The sequence below is a fragment of the Atta cephalotes genome, assembly GCF_000143395.1.
Source record: "Atta cephalotes unplaced genomic scaffold scaffold00030, whole genome shotgun sequence".
Taxonomy (NCBI): domain Eukaryota; kingdom Metazoa; phylum Arthropoda; class Insecta; order Hymenoptera; family Formicidae; genus Atta; species Atta cephalotes.
The window spans coordinates 1,399,741-1,421,273 of record NW_012130094.1 but is presented as its reverse complement, the minus strand read 5'-3'; the positions used below and the strand labels follow the sequence as shown (position 1 = coordinate 1,421,273).

General features: G+C 27.9%; 1 protein-coding gene across 1 annotated transcript; it reads left to right on the top strand.

Moving 5' to 3' along the window:
* Nucleotides 1–942: 942 nt before the first annotated feature.
* Nucleotides 943–20,284, top strand: LOC105620852. Its single transcript, XM_012202327.1, has 15 exons — nucleotides 943–1,080; nucleotides 2,612–2,725; nucleotides 4,351–4,806; nucleotides 5,206–9,496; nucleotides 10,560–10,635; nucleotides 10,763–10,834; nucleotides 16,219–16,411; nucleotides 16,621–16,737; nucleotides 17,057–17,233; nucleotides 17,581–17,748; nucleotides 17,985–18,077; nucleotides 18,778–18,820; nucleotides 19,196–19,308; nucleotides 19,637–19,767; nucleotides 20,266–20,284. Exons 1-15 carry the CDS (start codon nucleotides 943–945, stop codon nucleotides 20,282–20,284), a joined length of 6,201 nt encoding a protein of 2,066 aa, XP_012057717.1.
* Nucleotides 20,285–21,533: the final 1,249 nt, after the last annotated feature.

Below are 21,533 nucleotides of genomic sequence, written 5' to 3'. Positions count from 1 at the left end.
AATATATATATATATATATATATATATATATATATATATGACGTAATAATGATACGAATTATTTTACTTCTTGAAATCATGGTTATTGATTGGTATCATGCATGAGAAATTATCGAATTTGTAAAAATTGTAACATATAATGTTTGTCCATTTGCTGCATCAGTTATTCAATAGATGCAAACTGCACTTTTTTAGACTGTTTCGTTACAGAAAGTCTAATGCTTCTTCACTCTGCGCTATTTTATCATCTAATTTTTTGATATATTAAACGATGTATTAAATGACAATTTCTTATTATGATAGATCTTATTTGTCGGATTATATTTCTGACACAAACAAAAAATATTCATACAAAATATATTGCATAATTATATTAATAATAGTTGTAGGTTTTCTCTTACATTTATATATTCACACATTACTTTTTTAATGTGATATTATATGGGGTGTACAAAATTTCACTTTTACAATTTTTCAAACTGCGTCAGTTATGATACATATCTCATATATTACATATAATACATTGTATACTTCTATTGAATTTTAGCAGCGTTATAAAATAATGATATACATTTTATTTTTAGAGAAATACATTTATACCAATTTATAAATCAGAAATGTTTATACGCTGCAAAATTTATCAGCGTTGACGTACCATATTTTTTGATATACCATATTGTAATCAATGAATTATATTTGATAGTTTAAACGATAAAAACAAAACGATTTTGTTATATTTGTTTATCGTTTTTAATTGTATAAAGTGTTAGAATAATTGAAAAATAAAATAGATTAAATAGGTATCATGAAATCTATATATGTTATGTACAATGAGATATATCTTCTTTAAATACATGTTTAAATACATGTTACACCTAGAACGGACTACGGGCTTTAGAGTGACTAACAAGCTGCTTGCTAGTCTGATAGAAGATTTACAAAATGCAAAATTGGAATCAATGGCCGTTGTCAACTGGTGCGTCTTCGTTGCCGCAACCATCAATTGGCTATGGTGCACCAGCAACGGGCGCAGATGCTACGACTATGATGCAGAGTTATATGCAATATTATAATCAACCAGTAAGTACATCTTTAAATAAGGATATTATATACTTTATATAGAATTGCACAATAGCTTTTTTAACAAGTGATTAATAAATTAATAATTTATAATTTATACACATAAATAACATGCATATATATAGTGTACCGAAATTTGATAAATATTTTTTAATATTAATATAATATTATACAAAGGTCCATTTTAATCTATCCAGTAGAATATCTCTAAATCTTTAAGTTGTAAGACAAAAATGTTTTAGACAAAAAGTTGCTCAATTACAAGGGAGAAAGAAGATAGTAATCTTTAGAAAATGTTCTTAAAATCAAGGTTAGCTGAAATATTATGTATTTTTTTACACAATATGTGATTCTTTTAATTATGTATGCTTCTTAAAAAGTTAATAGTGTACAAGATATATAATGTTTCATGTCACGTGCCAGATTAAAGTGTAAAATATTTCGTTCAACTATTAGCTTTTTGGTATACTTAATATTTTTATGCAAAATAATTAGAAGAATCATATTGTGTGATAAAGATATATATAATTCCATTAAAAAAATTTTAAATAATTTTGACTTGACTTTAAGGACATTTTCTCAAGATCAATCATCATCTTCTTGTAAAATTAAGCAACTTTTATCTGAAACTTCTTATCTTAAACTTAAGGATTTTGAGATATTCTATTTGATGGATAAAAATAGATACTCTTGATAAGTTTCTCTTTACATAGTCACCTCCAAATAACTTCCGAGGGACTTTGATTCTTAAGAAGGTCAATTGGAAGTTATTTGGGACTGACTCTATACAGGGAAACTTTTTGATATTTCCCCTCCTCCCTTCCTCCCACCCATTCTATATCCTATATATATAGGATGTCTCAAAATTCCCTCATTCGGCGGAATCGTGATATTTTTTGTTAAAAGAACAATTTTTTCATTTAGCAAAATTGAATCTCACAAGTAGTTTTTAGAAAAAAGATTAAAGTTAATGAACACTCTTGTTATGTAGTGTTTAAGGCCGACGCGCACTTCTTACTTGCATGTAATGCCTAGTTTTTGGCCAGTGTTCATACAGTCGATTCTTATTTTAAGATCTTAAGTAATACTTTAAGATGCGCTAATATATACGATTCTGTTGTAATCACTGTTGTGATTAATTTACGATATCTTAAGATTGTATTTAAGACAGTCTTAATTAAAAGAATCAATTCTAAATACTGGCTCTTGATCTTCTTTAAACATATATTATCAAAATAATTCAAGTGATTTTCGAATTTTCGAGATTTTCGAATTTTTCGGAAACGAAATTTTTTTTACGTTGACATCCTATATCTTTGAAATAAGTCGTTTTAGATATATAATCATATAAAGTTTTCATTTTTAATTTGTGTTAGGGATTATCCCTTAAAATCTTTTACTTAGTATCCAATCTGTGTGTGGTGTGTGTGTGTGTGTGTGTGTGTGTGTGTGTGTGTGTGTGTGTGTGTGTGCGCGCGCGCGCGCGTGTGTGTGTGTGTGTATGTATATCTATATATATTTTATATATTAGACGCCTAGTGGATATACACCGGAGCAATGGGCAGTTGCACAGCAGCAAGGTTGGGCTCAATGGCAACAATGGCACCAACAATATCAACAATGGCAAACGCAATATGGCGACAAGGTATAATATAAAACTATATTGATATAATTTAAATATAATATTATGTAATGTATAAATTAACTATATATAACAATAACCTAATTAGTATAATAAAATTTTTGAAAGAGATAAATTAATATCAACAATTTTTATTTATTATTGAAGCATTAAACTTATTGTTTCATTTTGCATAATTGATTATTTTACATAGTTATATAGGATTGACCAAAGAAATTGAAAATTTTGTCTGTAATATTGGTGGATCATGGATTTTGTTGATGGATTGTGAATACACCATGCAATCTCGTTGATGCATTTAATAAATATGGGGCATTGGAAAGGTAAACAATGTATTTGAAACTGTATTATACTGTAAAAAAATGATATCTTCATCTAAATTGCTCATAGAATGTTTCTACTATTTTCATTCTTGTCACGATCTATTCCATAGATATATCTACTCATATGATTTGTCATCTTCTTTTGTGTTAAGTTTTCAAAGTTGTGAACCCAAATTTCAATTTGTATGAGTTGATGGCATCGTAACGATGAAGATGAAAATAATAGCAAACCTCTCTACAAATAATTTACGTGCAATCTCTATCATAATATGATTTTACAACAAATGTGTTGTTCACCACTTCAATACTCCTAAACTAAATATAAAATATAAAATACTAAATATTTACTAAATAAAATAGCATCAACAAGGCTGGTGTCTGTCTATATGTATATAATTCGTGATCTAACACGATTCTTATTGATGAACTTAATAAAGTGATTTGTAAATGGTATATATATTATGCTTTATATTTTGATATAATTCAAATTAATTAAGTTTGAAATGATCAAATTAATTGAATGAAATTTCTAAGCTTTTATTTTATCTCTTTTTCCATTTCTTTGGTTCACCCTATTTTCTCAAATACACACACACACACACACACACACACACACACACACACACACACACACACACACACACACAAAATATATATAATGCATAATGGATTAAAAAATATTTTTTTAAAGATATAACTTTTTAAACTTTTTCGAATTTTTATTATTTATTTTAATAATATAAATAAGATAAAATATTAATCTTTATGCTTATAAAATATTTTATGTTTTTATATATTTTTTTATTTTTAAAGATTAAATTGTTTAAATGAATATTATATAATATATAAAAAATAATATGATATAAATATATCGTACAATATATAATACAAATGAAAACAATATATTTCGATGAAGAAATATTTTATACAATAATAGTCTTTTCTTTGGAACAAAACATTGTGTAAAATTATAAAAGAAACAGAAAGAGATATGTAATTTCTCTTCAATTATTCTTTATCTGTTTGTTTTCTTAAATGATTAATTAGATAATATTAAAAGTTTTAAAAATTTATGTATACAGAAAATATTTGATATCCATAGAAACATAACAAGGTCCACTTTCACAACTCACTTTTAACCGAGGTTCAACTTATTCCTCATTTCTTTGCAATTCTAGAATTAAAAAGTGATGAGGAATAAATTGAACCTCGGAGTTAATGCTCCTTAAGAGTTAACCGTGAATTGTGGAACTGGACCTAAAAGTTTTTATTTGTTAATTTTTATTAATAAGAAATTCTTTTCAGTATGAGGAGATGAAGCACGTGCAGAATATGAACTTAACGAGTCAGATGCAAGTACCACCACCGCCTCTTCCCAAAGAGGACACCCGACCTCCTTTGCCTCCCACAAATACATATCAGTTTACAAACATGCCACCTCCACACCAAAACAATCTTCCATTATTCCCTGCAAAAGAATCTCCCAATAAGATGACGTCACAAGCAAATGTAACAAGTTATCCTACAAATCCACCGTTACCTACAACAAGTCAACCACCCTTACCACCTGAAATCGAGAATAACGAAAATGTCACAGCTGAAAAATCCAATAGTAATGTAATTAGTGATTCCAAAAGTGCTAAAAAATTGATCTCTGAAGAGGAATTGACCGAAGCTGAAAGAACATTTGATGCACAGTTCAAACAGTGGGAAGAACAATTTAATACTTGGAAGCAGCAAAACGCCAATCATCCAGACAAGGTAAGTACTATTTTTAATATGCATATAATTATTACGAAATAATTAAATGGATATCATTGAAAAGTAATTATTCATATTAGAAGGCACATTTTTAATAAAGTTTATTTTGGTGTTTGCAAAAGTTAAAATATGAACATAAATAATTCTGAAAATAATTTCTGATATGTAATTATATTGAAAAATCGTGTTTTTTTATATTACGATGTTCTCAATTATATTTTGAAAAATATATTTTGAAATATAATTATCAGTTAAAATTAAATTAACCGAAATTCTCATTTTTATGATATCAAGATTATTAAAATAATAAAGCATGCATAAATAATTGAAATTGCATTTTCTATAGAGTTTAAAATGATATTTTTCTATAGAATTAAAAATGGTATCTTCGTATTTCAGACTCAGTATAAACAATACGAAGCGAAATGGACATCATGGCGTGAGAAGCTGCTCGAACGACGCGAACAGATGCGTAAAAAACGCGAGCAACAAAAACAAGCTGCTGCGAAAGCAGAAGCCGAAAAGAATAAAAACATACCTGGAGACGATAAAATACTAAACATCTTATCGAACACCGAAAATCAAGGATTAATCAACAATTTATTGGGCATTGGAAAAACTTTGGGTCTTACAGGGAAGCAAAATATTTCTGCATCTTTAGTGCCCCCGCCACCACCGCCACCAATGCCCGAAACCACAAGTAGTTCTAGTAATCCTGTCACACAAGGAATGCAGCAAATTCCATCACAACTAAATATGATTGGACCCACTGTACCGAATTGGTCCAATCAGCAACAATGGGGAAATCAACAATATAATTCCAGAATGGAAGTACCAGCGTATGGTCTCGGGATGTCGACAATGCCTCCAATGCTCTCAACGCCGGATATTGGACCACCCCAAATGATCTCGTCAAATTTTGCACAATCACAACTGAATATGCCAAATAACGTTACACCAAATTTTTCGCAACCTCCACCAAATTTTCTTAATAATGATCGAATGCAATTGCAAAATGTAAAAGCACCAGGTCTAACAAATATAAGTGATTGTCCTCCGTTTGGTTCGGCTGAGTCTTCAAATATGGATAAGCGTTTTATGCATCCAAATGATCGACCATCTCACAATTTTGATGGACAATCCAATTTCAAAAGAGGTGATCAGGAACGTTTTGGACGAGATAATACTAATTCAAATTTGCATGAACAAGAATTTAGATCTTCTACTGATAACTTTGACAAAGTCGAAGCACAACGTTTTAGAAGAGGTGATAGAAATTACAATGACTTTGGGAATAATCAATTAAACTCACAGAATAATTTTAATCTAGGTAATGATCGGTTTGGACTGGCAAAAGATCGTTTTGGGCCAGGGAATGATCATTTCAACAGTGAAAATAATAGATTTGGATCGATGGGAAGTGATAAGCTTACATCGGGAGGTGATCAATTCGGATCAAACAAAGATCGTCCTGGTCCAGGATCTGATCGGTTTAGCAATGAATGGTTTAAATCGGAGGGTGATCGATTTAGATCTGGAAATGATCGGATTGGAATGGATAAAGATCACCGCGGACCTGGAAATGATCGATTTCCAGATAACGAGCGATTTGGATCGGATCGGTTTGCATCAGGTGGAGAACAGTTTTCTGGAACTAATCGTTTTGATTCTAAAGATCGTTTCTTTTCTGGTAATGATCGATTTGGATCTAATAACGAGTCTTTCCGACCGAAAGATAGATTTGGTAGAGATAATTTCGATTCGAAAGATTCAGCTGATAATAGACGAGATAGTTTCGGTACTAATACTCGGAGTTTCACTAGAAATTCATCATTCAGTTCGTCGAACGAACTATCGCCAGAACTGAAGAAACTCATGGAAAAGCGAAGAGCAGCAGGGGACGTATTTAGACCCAGTTTTGTTGACTCCGACAAATTCACTGGTATTGGTTCTCTTAGCGAAAGCTTTAAAAAAATTACCAGTCACTCGCCCTTTAAAAGCTCCTTCGATTTTCAAAAAAATCCACCAAATCGTAGTGAAGCAGTGAGTAGTGGACCATCAAATTTTCAATTATCTTCTTCTGATTTGGGTCAAATTTCTACTTCATCATATGGATCACGAGGTCATTTTTTCAGCGAACCTCCTTTCAAAGGACGTCTGGATAACTTTGCTAAACATAATCCCATGGATTACAATGAACAAGGAAAGAATACAGAAATCAGATCGCATCCCAATCAATTCCAACTAACAAATATTCAGCCACAAGACATTGTTAAATGCTCTGAAAATATCGAAATTATTGATATCGATGCTGATTCGTCGCTACAAACTAATAATGCTGCAGATGCAAAAGATACGAAAACAATGCAAGTGGATGAGATTAATAGTTCTATTGAACAAAGCAACATTGTTTCTTCTAATGACTTAAAGAATGATAATAAAGAAGAAAATAAAGTTATTAATGATGATAATTCTCTGCAACAGATTGACAAGAAACATGATAATCAAAATATAATCCAAAGCAACATCGAAAGTACGGACGAATCTAATAATGGTATTAAGAAACCTGAAAGTTTACCTTTCATGGGTGAAAATGACGTACCACCAGTAGATTTGAACATTGAACCACCACCAGAATTGCCTAATTTATGTCCCATTTCTACGGACTCCAATCAAAATATGTCATCGAATTTAAACAAAGATTTTGATAGAAAGGGACCAGTTGATAACCAATTCGATATGCATTTTAATAATAATAACAATTTTGACTCCAAAAGGATGGAATTTAAATCTGGTGTACCATTTGAATCTCGAGGACCGCCAATTTTTAGTCCCAGAGGTCCTCGTGCATTTTTAACTGATCCTTCGCGAGGTCCATTCTTACCGCAAGGTTCTATGGATGTACTGAATCCACGTGGTCCTAAAGATGGCCCATTTGGGCTTAATATATCAAGTGAAAATCGTTTCAGTCCTAGAAAATCTAATGATGAGCAATGTAATGATCAAGATTATAATGATAAATTATCTGAACATTCAAATAGTGAGAAATTCAATCCACGTGGTCCTGTAGATGAGTCATTTGGTCAATTTGGACCTCGACCGCTCATGAATACAAAATTCGGCCTGAGAGGATCCATTGATCGTCCAATTGGACCAAGAGCACCAATTGATTTACCGTTTTCTCCGCGAAATCCTGGCCCATTTGGACCTAGAGCCAACAATATGCAATTTGGTCCTAGAGGAGTTAATGATCGTTTAGATTCTCGAACAATGCCCGAAAGACCATTTGGATTGCGAGGCCCCAATGATGGATCATTTGGTCCTAGAGGTCCATTTAATACATTTTTTAGTACTAGGTGTTCTTTCGACTCACAGTTCAGTTCTATAGGATCCAATAAGTTTGGTAAACCAAATGAGACACCATTTGATAAGAGACCTTTCGATAATAGTGGATCTTTTAGTTCTTCTAATGAAAAAGTTGATTTGCAAAAATCCAATGAAGATCTGACTAGTCCGCGTGGTTCTAAGGAATCTGTTCTACTTGGTTCTTGTGATTCAAATGATACTCTGCTTCAACATAACCCGAAGAATTTTAATGAGAGCCGATTTGAATCTCGAGGTTCTAATAGTGGACCCTTTGGCTCGGATCTCAAAGATTCGATGAATGCAGCAAATTCAACTAATGCAAACTTTCCACCTCCGAGTGATTCTTCGCTTAATTGCGATGATAATTCGCGTAGAAATTCTTGCATTAGAAAAGAACAGTTTGAAGATAATATTTTTGCTAAAAAGGCCAGATATGAAAGTCCAAAATCGACTGATGAACTTAATAGGAATTGTCCTGATAAAAATATCGAAATCCAGAAAGAAAACACTAGTGAATATATTGGACCTGATTTTAATAAAAAAGAAACTGTATCTTGTTCAGGATATGGATTTAATGATTGGAAGGATAAGTTTGACAACGTTCAGAGATCTGATGCAGAGCAATATAACATTGATAAAAACATTTCAAGCACATTTGACGAGAAGTCAGAAAGAAGTATGATGGAACCAAAGGTGGGTAATTTTAAGTCTCAATATGGTGAATCTACGACTGAATCTGACTTTGAATCGAAATATTCTAATTTATTGATGAAACGACCGAAGAATGATGAAGAATTTTGCGTGCAGAAATTTAATTATAATCACGGCGAAGGTGATAAAAGAATTGTTGAATCGCTTCACTTCACTCCGACAAAGGTGATTGATTACGGGCACGTGTCTCGTGCTTTGATTATGGAGCAGCAATTATCGTCAGTTCAGTGCTTTGATTACGGTCACGGAAATTTAAAACCCGATCTGCAGCAGCATTATTATCCGAAAAAAGATTTTAGGAATTGGGTAGAGAACGAGCAGAATCTGAAGGAATACACTGAAAAAATGAGCAATTACGAAAGTACGAAATATACTGAAAAAACGAGGAACTACAAAAACAATGCAATGAATTTTGATGTACGCAAATCAGTGGATTATAATAATCGAAAGGAACGTGATTGGCAATCGAATAAAAAAACTGATGGGGAGAAGAAAGAAAATGATGATCGTAAAGAGAGAGGACATTATTCCGAATCAGAATCTCGAAGTTTTGAACGAAATATTGATAATGACCAGAGTGACCAACACCAAAGTGATAAAAATGTTCACAAAGGTAATTTAATATGAATTTATTTTACGAATAATAATTTTGATTTTTTTCAAAGAACAAGAATTTCACAGATAATATAAATTTTTTAATAAATTGGAAATAATAATTATTTTGAGAAAATTCTAATACCAAAATATTGAAGGTACAATAGTTTTTGAATTATAAAGTTTTGAATTATAAAGTTAAAGTTAGCGAATTATATCGTCTAAAGTTTGCACGCTTAGTGCGATAGGATTTTCTATTGTATCGTATCTGAACGCGCGGATTTTAGGCGGTATAATTCGATAATTTTAAGTATTATAATTCAAAAATTATAATTTAAAAACTATTGTACCCTCTATATTTTGATATTAGAATTTTCTCAAAATGATTATTTTTAATTTATTTAAAAATTTAGATTAGGTTTTATGTTTAAATTTAGATTAGATTATGATTTAATGAAATGAATGTTTACAATTAAAAAATTATTAAGTCTCGACATTTGTTGATGTTAGAATTTTCATCTCAAAATGATCCCAGGAATCTACCCTTAAGCATTGTTGTGATCTTTGAACACCACCCTATATATATTTGTTTTGAAATTACTATCTTTTTTTGTGACGAATAGTTATAGCTTTAATTCTTCATTAAATTGAAAACATATAAAAAAACCTAAATAACCAGAAATGACGAATTACATTAACATTTTTAAAATTTAACTTTGTATCTTAAAAATACAAAACTATTATTGACTTATTTATTGTTTACTGTGTAAATACTTTTTTGTAATTTTTATTTATTTATGAAAATGGACCAAAAATTATCAAACCTTTATTGCACTATAAAGTGTTTTTAAAAATAAAGCGTTTGGCCAAAGTTTATTAGCTTATTTTATTAATTGTAATAAAAGAATATTATTTATCATTTATAATTATAAAAACGAGATGTAGAAAGTTACTGTAGTTTGTAAAGTTTGGAATGCTAATTTAGTTTTACATGTAATGTGTCTGTAAATTATGAATTATTGAAATATTAAAGAACAAATGACTTACATGGAGTATGTTTCATTGCATCCATCATTTTTCAGATACAGAGCGAGTTCAAGAGATACATGACAGTCCCCGAAAGGAGATGAATAAAGATAATGACAAAGATGATAATAGGTATATTGTATGATTGTATAATAAAGATATTAATTTTTTATAATAGCTAATAGAAAAATAGTTGATATAATATTACATAAAATAAGTATAAGATATATGTTTTGAACATATATACCATTTTCTTTAGATTGAAAGGAAATGTTAACTGGCAGGAGAGTGCAAACAAAAACGTCGTAGATACAAAACTACAAGAGACCAGGTATGTTAATATTACTTTTTGCAGAAGCTTTAATCTACATTTAATTAAATATTCAGAGAAAAAAGAACATTGATTTGAAGGATTTTAAATAGAAAATTTAATTTCTTAAAAATATTTACATTACATATCTACACATATGAATTTAGATTACTAATTAAAAAATAATCCAGAAGTAAACAGGTCTGATATCATGAAAAATTTTAAAAAATAATAAAATTTTTAGCAGTAGAAAGTTATATTTTGAATATAACTTTTTGTTGAAATTATTTTAACAATAATTATTTAATTCTGGATTAATGTCCTATAAGTTTGACTACGTTTATCTGTACATAATCATGCATCATGGTTTACAATTGCGTTTGACAGGATATCTTTATATTTGACATATCACTCATTTGTTACAATAATGACATAAATTTAAAAATTATTTTAAAATTGTTATCATTTTTTAGTTGCAAAAAAGAACAGAAAAAATTAACTTTTATTCCTTTATAACTGTTCAACAAAAAAAGAAACATTAGAGAGATTAATCATTTTCCATAGTTTTTTTTTACTAAATACGAATCAAATTTTCACATAAATTGTTTCATCACGTAACAATTTTGAAAAATTTGCAGTTAAAGCTTCTGAGTAGTCGCAACCATATTGGACATCTGAAGCGAAAAATGGCATGTTAATTTTTATTACGTTACATTAATAAATAAAAACAATTTGAATAAAATAAAAAGACGAAATTACTTTAAAATATTTGTAAAAATGGACGAAAACTATGTTTATCTTTCTTGAGTCAGTAAATAATTGTAAAAAGTGATAAAAGGCACATGTAAATGAAAATAGATTACACATGCGCATTGAACAAAACTTCATTTTTTTTACTTTTTATGATTATTTACCGATTGTCAGGAGGGATAAGGATAGTTTTCATCCATTTTTACAATTGCTTTGCTGTAATAACTGATTTTGCTCGGCAAAAAACGATCTCATTATTTTATTTCATTCAAATTTTCTTTATTTATAAACGGCATAATAAAAATGAACGTTTCATTTCTCGCTTGTGATAATATGGCTGTGATTCAGGAACCTTTAAAACTATATAAAAATAATTATTTTCATGTATTTTATCATATTATAAGTACTATAATTACAATAAATGACGTGTTGAAGAAGCTTTATTGCAATAAAAATTAATTAAATCTTAGGACTTTCAGCTCTCAAAAGATTTTTTTTTTAATATCGATTACACTTAATAAAATATTCATAATTAAATGATTAATATATGATTTATTTCAGGCTGATGAAAAAGACTGAATTAGATCATGAACGATTTACCAAATAGCTTTTAATTAATTTTTATATTTAATTATGTTTTATTTAAACTTAAGAGTTTTTTAGGCTGCCGAATTTTATGTCAAAATTAACAAATTCAAAATCGTGAAAGATTTCTATACATAAATTTCTTCCATGGATTTGTTCACGTTGCTTGAATCCTTAAAAACTTGTGCACTTAAGGCTCCTGAGTAGTCACCACAGCCATATTGAATCACGAACGTCAGAAGCGAGAAATGACACATTAATTTTTATTATATGACATTATAAATAAAGGCAATTTAGATAAGATAAAATCATGAGATTGCCTTGACATTTGTAAAAATGGATGACAACTATGCTTATCTCTCTGACAGTCAGTAATTGTCTTTATTTACAAATGACACGTAACAAAAATTAATATATTGTTTCTCGCTTTTGACATCACGATTCGATACGGCTGTGATAACTACTCAGGAGCTTTAAAATGAGATTAATATATATTTGGGCGTTGAAGAGAGAAAAAGCAAAGATGCTAAGTACAAAAAATGCGAACAGATCTAATCTGGATATTTTTCACGTTTTAGTATATCCGTCATAATCGATCATTTTAAATTTGTTGATTTTTACGTCGAATTTGTATTCAGTGTTCTTAAAGTTTAAATAAATACACTTGAAAGTTATTTGATAAATCATCAGCGATTTATAATTCACAATTCTCTTTTTTTTTCTTCTCTCCTTTTATAGATTTCATATTTAATTATAAATATTTTATTAAACATAAATTGATACTAAAAAATCCTTTTGAAGGTTGAAAGTCCTAACAACACAGTTAATTTTGATTCCAGTGAAACTATTCCAGTACATATCATAGTTATTTATAATATGACACAATACGTAAAAATAATTCTTTTTTGCAATTCCAATTACAAATTTTTCAAAATTATACATAATGGCAATTTAGAAAACAGATTTGTATTTAGCATCTAAAAATTATAAAGAAAATAATTAATCTTCTTTGTTGTCCACAAAAAGAATCATTTTTTATTGAACAGCGAAATCAATTATTACAGCAAAATTGTATTTTTAAATTAAGATTACAAAATTTTAATAATTCAAAACATTCAAACTTATTTTAATTGGTATGGTTGTTATAGCAATGAGTGATATATAAAAGATTAAATTAAAGAAATAAATAACAGATGTAAAAAAAATATAACAGATGTAAAATGTATCAAATTAAATTAATTAGTAAAAATATATATATAGTATAGTTTAGACTTCTGTAAATAATGTGTTAATGTACACAATTAGTATGTATATTTTTTAGTATGATGCATAAATTATTATAGAATATATTTATAATATTTACCATTGGAAAAATTAGTGCAGCACTATACACTAATGCAATTGAATACAAATAAATTTATATATTTTTTCTGTTAATAAATAATTTAATTTTTTTAACTTTACGTGTTCTTTGGCCGTGTTCGTATATTACAGTTGTCAGTACAGTATAATATATGTATGTAAAAGGACCGATAGATTTTCAGTACTGGCAGTCAACTGGCAGTAATATACGAACATGGTCTTTGTTGCCACGATAATCTTATAACCTTAAAAGAATTAAATTATTTATTAACATTGGAAAATATATTTAAAACCGATTTATATTCAATTGTACCAATCTTACACTAGTTTTCTCAGTGGAAAACGCTATTAGATTAGATCCGGCTCTCAAAAAATACATTATAAAATACATTATAAAATATGGAAATAGATTAGAGAAATACAAAATATTAATGGAGAATTCGGTAGGATGCACTAGTGCATAATAAAGCCATTGTATTCTTATTTATTCTGTGTAAAAGTGTAAATAAAATATGCAAATATTTCCAATTATAAAATAGAAATTTTACTTAACAGCACAATAAAATGTATTGAGGATTTCATGATTTAATCTATTTTTATATTTATATTAAGTATATATAAATTTTTATATCGATTTAAATACAACTGCTTTAATACACACTGTACATCCAATTAAATTTATTATAAGGCATTTACATCTTTTACAAGAAACAACAGGAGGAATAATTTAAAATCAACGTATTAAAAGAGTGTTCAAATGTTATAAAGAAAATTTATGAATATTATTGAGAACTCTAATAAATTTTATATAGGACAAAATATATTTGTTAGATAGTATATTATTATATAACAAAAATTAGTTTTATCGTGAAATTTAATTCTCTTTCATAGAAATTATTTCTATAGAACAAAAATTATTCTCCATAAATCCCAAATTCGTCCCAAAAATTTTTTATTTTTGGTACTTTTATTTTTCTATTTAAGGATATTTTTATTTGCTCGTACATTTACAATAAAATTATTTTAAATAACACAAAAATCTATCGAGATGTGTTATAATGTTTTAGTAAATCTTTTCGATTATATCTCGACAATGGCAAAACTTAATGGTTCTGTTAATTATATTTTACAATATAAATATTGCGCATGTGCAATTATGCATTTGCTGCAACACGATTCATTGATGATACATTTATCGAAGTTTGAAAAAAAAATTTCTGTAATTTTGGTAATGCCAAGATTTTATAAGCTATTTTATGTTCTGTGCTATTTTATAATTTACCGAGACAGATATCTGCATATATTCGGATTTAAATAACCGAATAATGATTACTGTAATTTTTCAAATATTTGGGGGTCAACAAAATCTTTATATTTGTAATACTGACATAACAGATATAACAAATTTAATATATCTGTGCTACGGTCAGTCCGATTAATACATTAATTGCATAGCTACTAAATACTATGCATATAAACAAAATTTATTATATAAGTTTATATGTTAATTATTTTTTATAATTTTAGTATGCGTTTTTTAATGGATACCATATATAAAAGTTATGCAATGATTACTGTTTTGCATATGTAAAAGTCGTCTCCCTTTGGCAGACAAGGCTATGTATGAAAAATACTTCTGTAAAAATGAATTTACTTTAAACATATATTTATGTCAAATTTTTATTATTACTTTTAATAATATACATGTAACATACCACTTTATTCTTCACATAAATTAAAAAAAAATGCTATAATAAACCATAAAATTATAAAAATTTTATATAACTGTAATTCTAGGACAGTTATATATCTAGTCATAATTTTAATATTGATTGTAATAAATTTCTTATATTTGTATTTCCAACAAACTGATTTTTTTACAATATTGATCTGTTATGTATGTGAAAATTGTTTACTCTTTGAAAATAAAGAGAGAATACTCATGTGCCATTTTCCACTTATGACATTTACCACTTATAATGAATATTTAATCCTATAATGCACAGAGTTTTCCTACAATATATACGTGATACTTATATAGCAGTTTTTATCATTGCTTTCATCAAGAAGTTTATAATATACCATTTTATTGCATGTATATATAACGAATATATCTTTTATTTTACTTATTTACTGTAAGATATTCGTAATTTTATCTACATATTGATCTGTCTGCTCATAATAAGATTTTATATCTGATAAACCGAATTTTTTCAATAAATGATATTTGTACTGAATTTTTTATTGCTTAAATGCAATATAATGTACAATATACTGTTTTACGTATGGTATCGATCTGTTTATATGGAATAATTTTTTATTATTTGATATTTTGTTTGATACTTTTTAAAGCAAATTATATTATTATGTATGAATATATATTTAATGAAGAGTGCGAAATTGTTGCGAAATATTTTTTTCAAATTGTCATTTACGTGTATGTTATTGCATAATTAGAAAAACTTTCTGAGGAAAATTTCTACAACACAAAATATATTTATTTCTATTTCTCATTGTACTTATTCTATGCTGATTATTATAAAGATTACTATTCTTTTATTTTACAAAATCAAAGAGTTCGTTCTTTTGTTTATTAGCACAGAAATAAAAAACGAATGATTTTTTTCGATCTCTCTCAATTTGCTATAACGTAATTATTATTTATAAGTGTATATTTTTATTTTATTAAAAGACAAATCCTTTTATAGCCTTTCTCCAGATACAAAGAAAAATGTTGCGGAATCCACTACAAAAACCCTGGAATTGGCAAAAATGCCAAATTTTACAATGGTCGATGATCTATTGTGTCCACCAGGTCGTCAGAACAGACCACCAAAAATAGCTATCATCCTCAGAGGACCACCCGGTAGCGGCAAGTCTTTTGTGGCTAAACTTATTAAGGTATATTTATAGTAAATGCTTAAATATATATTATTATATAAATGATTATTTTGTATATGTAAAATATAAATTAATATATTTTTATTTTGAATAAAATACATGTCATGTGCTTCTAATACTTGGTTCAATTCCATTACATACATTCTATATATGTGTAAAGTTATACAGACATATTTAATATTTAATTATGATATTTTTTTACTGTGCAGGATAAAGAAGTCGAGCAAGGTGGTTCTGCGCCGAGAATATTGAGTTTAGATGATTATTTTCTTGTCGAAAAGGAAATAGAGACTAAGGATGATAATGGAAAGAAAGTCATAGTTAAGGTACAATAATTATATTTATAATATAAAACGAACTTTGATTGACATTCACTTTTATTTAGAAATATTATAATAGTAATTGTATTACATCAAATTTGTACAATATCAATTTAATATTTAAGAGAGAGTAGATATTTATTATTAAATAATAATATATCTTTATAGTTTATTATACATATATTGAAAAGTAAAATTAATTTATATAAAATACTTCATAATTTTATAGATTCGAATCCATTGCAAATATAATGTATTGTAAAAAAAGAACAATTGTGTGTGAATGCTTATTTTTATTTTAATTCTAATTTATAATTTTTCATAGGAAATGATATATGAATACGAAGAAGCTATGGAACAGAGTTATATAACTTCTCTTGTTAAAGCTTTTAAGAAAAATATAACAGATGGATTCTTCAATTTTATCATATTAGACTGCATTAACGAGAAAATTTCGGATTACGAAGAGATGTGGAGTTTCGGCAAGACAAAAGGTTTTAAAGTAAGTTACTGATTTATATATTTAATTTAATTATATATGGCTTTTTTCTAAGACTATTATGGATATATCTTTGTTGTAAATTTTTTTCGTTTTAGAATAAATCTAATCATCACATTAATTTTATTTTTCTATCGATAAATATTTTGAAATTGCAAGTATCAATAAAAACTGTTAATATTCATGAGCATATAATTCTAGGAAGAATTGATATAAAAATATTAACTTTTTAAAACATACATGCTATTAACATTAATTTTAGACTTTTATTATCTACAACATATGTTACATTATTATTATTAAATTCAGTACTAACTTGTTTTTACTAACATGATATTGTATGTACCAAGGTATACGTATGCGAGATGGAGATGGATTTACAGATATGTTTGAAGAGAAACATTCACAATCGTACCGAGGATGAAATTAATCGGATTATAGATTACTTTGAACCAACACCCAGTTATCATCAGAAGCTAGATGTAAATTCGATGTTGCAAGAGCAAGCAATAGAAGAAGTAATTTTCTACTATTTACAATTTGTTTTTCTTAAAAAGAGCGCATATTTATATATAGATAAAGAGATAAAGATCCATTATTAGTATCTAAATATTTTCGTAAGTTTACAATTTATAATTTGAATTTTGTCATACATGAATTGATACACGATACTGCACGGAGTGCTATTCTTTTAACTTAGTGTATACATATATGGGAAATTATATTTGTAGTCACAAACATTTTTGTTTTAAAGGTGGACATGGAAGATAGTCAAGAGACGCAAGAAAAATCTGCTACGCAAACTGAAGATAGTCAAGATAGCCAGGAAGATACTCAGGATGTAATTGTAAGTAAATGAGCTTGAGGTTTCTGACTAGTCGTGACGGCCATGTTGGAATCGTGACATCAGAAGCAAAGAATAACACGTTAATTTATGCTGCAAGTCATTTGTAAATAAAGACAATTTGGATAAATCTAAATGACAAGATTGTTTTAATAAAAATATTTATAAAAATGGGCAGAAACTGTTCCTTTCTTCCTTAATAGTCAGTAAATGATCATAAAAGGCAAGTAAAATGAGCCTAATTTCGGGTAGAAACACGGTTGAACAGCTGTTGAAATGAATGAAATATATGCTTTTACGTATAACATCTTAGGATAACTATTAATTTCTGCCCATTTTTAGGACTCATAAATATAAGACATTACATTTTCACAATTAAGCAAATAATAACGAAATGGCTTGCAGCATAAATTTTATCGTCAAAACGTCACTTTTCCACGCCTATAAGTTCAGCCCTTTATCGTGGCAAGGTGTTGTAACACACACAAGCACGAATCCATGTATATGTATTCACTTTCGGCGCGTCAAGAGCACATGTACATGGGCTCGTGCTTGTGTGTGTGGCTATTTCGCTATATTTCGTCAAGCCGCCGACTAATTTTGAATCGCATGCGGACTAGTCAGGGGCCTTAAGAAATGCTTGTCTTTTATACGTCATTCTATGATTTTATTGTATTTTTTATGCGTGTTTTTATATTTTTAGGGTGTTAGTAAATGGGAGAGAATGGAAGCTGAAGATAAACTGGGTTAGCTAATTTATATAAATTTATACTAATAGATTATACATATTCATATTCTCTGTATATTTTTTTATATTTAGTGTGAATCTGTAAGAACATCAAATTAAGACTAATACTATTAAAGTCTATAAATGCTAATGTCCATACATAACTAAAAGTGAATTTATGTGAGTCTATTGACTGAAGAAAGTCTGAATAAAGCGTGAATTAGTTTTAATTGAAAAATATTAAAGATATAAACAATATTCAATTGGAAAGCATTAGAATATGTGTTATCACATTTATCCTTGTTAACTCGCATTAGTTTTGATTTATTATAATTTTCTTTAAACGAGCTAATTATTATTTATTTTAATTTTTTTTTATAACGCAATAATGTAGATCGATTGGACGGTTTGGCAAAGAAGAAAAACGAAACAAAACCGCAAACTATGGAAGATTTCTTACAAGTTCCCGATTATTACAATATGGAAGATACTTCTGGTAAAAAACGAGTATGTATCTGCGCAATATTAAATTATAATATCTCTTGACTCACATAACTTTTTTAACCAATTTGAAGAGACTTGGCGACTTGGCGAAGATATTAAGAAAATTTATTGTATTTTTCCAATTTTTAATATATTATTTGCAATAAAATATAAATTACAATTTTGTTATGTATTTAAAATTAATTAAAGATTCATACGATTTTGTTATTTGTAAAATTTATATAAATAATTTTTTATGTTACAGTTCAATATGACTGTAGCGAAAAAGAAATTTAAATTTTTTAATAACTACAAAATCAAATAAAAGGTTTTACGTTGTTTTTTTTTGCAGGTACGTTGGGCGGATCTAGAAGAGCGTAAAGAGCAGGAAAAAATGCGTGCTGTTGGATTCGTTGTTGGACATACTAACTGGGATCGAATGATGGATCCTACGAAGGGTGGGAGCGCCTTAACACGCACAAAGTACATATGATTAAATTTATTTTAGAGCATGTCATCAGATAAAAATAAAATTAGAATTTATTATATATTTACTTTTTTACGGGTTTCTTTTTTATTTCTTTTCAGACTTTAATTTAATATCATTAACAAAATTTATATCTAAATTTATATTTATGTTATACTCTGTTTTTATTGTTGTTCAAAACATTATCTATTATATTTGTACAAAATATAGTAGAGGTAATTATATGTATAGTACATAGTAATAGTATCCATAATTATGAAAACATTCGTAATTATGATAATTATATATACATTATATAAAAATACAGTGTATAAAAATATATTTGTTTACAATACACTATTTTTAACAAAAAATAATAAAGGAAATTAGATAAGCTATTTATTTAGACTTTCCTAATAATAAATTAAATTATGCACTTTATATCATACATTATATTCTCATATTGTACGCGAAATATGTAACTATTATTTATCTGATAATTTTTATTATTATAGGTTCTTCACGCTATCATAGACTGATCAACAGTTTAACGTGAGCATTAAAAATGAAGTGCAGCATTCAAGTATTTGGTATACCTCATTATTTTATGTTTCCAGCACTGTGGTGTGTAAAAAAAAATTTATTATTTTAATGACTAAATTGTTCATAACTATTTAGTTAAAATTTCAGATTATAGAATTATTATAAGAATATAAAAATAATTAAAAAAAATATTAACTTTTTAATGGATTGATAAAGTTATAAACTTTGTATATAAAATAATGTATTTGTATCGTAAAAATGAGATTTTGACACACAAAGAAAGTGTACAAAGGATATATATGTATGTGTGTATATAGGATGTCATTTTAATTGATCACTTTAAATATCTCTTAACAGTACATTTTAAAGAAAAATGTTTCTAACAAAAGTTTTATGATGGGATTATCACATAAGAAAGTACTATTGATTTGACCTTGACAGGCCTATCAAGATCAGGGCAAGATAATTTTGAATTTTTTAAATAGAATATTTTTCATTACATATTCTCGTAGTTTACCTCTAGAGTTTTTCCAAACACTAAAATAAAATTTTTTATTAAGTATCAAAATCATTGAAGGCCCTCTTATTTTTATTTTTTATTGCCAACCAAAAGTTGAAAAACGGAAAGTATGCGTTTTATCGAGGCGAATCGATTGTAAGCGCATGTCTCCATAACTACAATGTATATTCTTATTAAGGTAAGTATATCATAATTTTTTGGCTACAGACTTCTTATTTATCAAAATGAATATGAAAGAAAAAACCTACAAGATTTGATTTTGATAAGAGTAATAATGTATGAAACTGTACAATATCAAAAAGGTTTTAGCTGTCGATCAAATACTTTGGATAATGCTAATGCTGGTGGTATTGTAACTTTCAAACTTTGTAATTCGAAAAGTACTTAATGAAAAAGAATTCTATGTTTTAAAAAGCTCTCGAAGTAAGCTATGAGAATATTCTATAAGAATATGTAATGAAAAATGAGTTCCATTTAAAAAATTCAAAGTCCTTATCCTGATCTTGATAATACTATCGAAGTCGCATCAATGTACTCCTTGAAGTCATAAAACTTTTGTGTGAAACATTTTTCCCTAAAACATACTGTTCAAGAAATATTTGAGGTGATCAATTAAAATGGGACATTTTGTACGATGCGTGTGTGTGTGTGTGTGTGTGTGTGTGTGTGTGTGTGTGTGTGTGTGTGTGTGTGTGTGTGTGTGTGTGTGTGTGTGTGTGT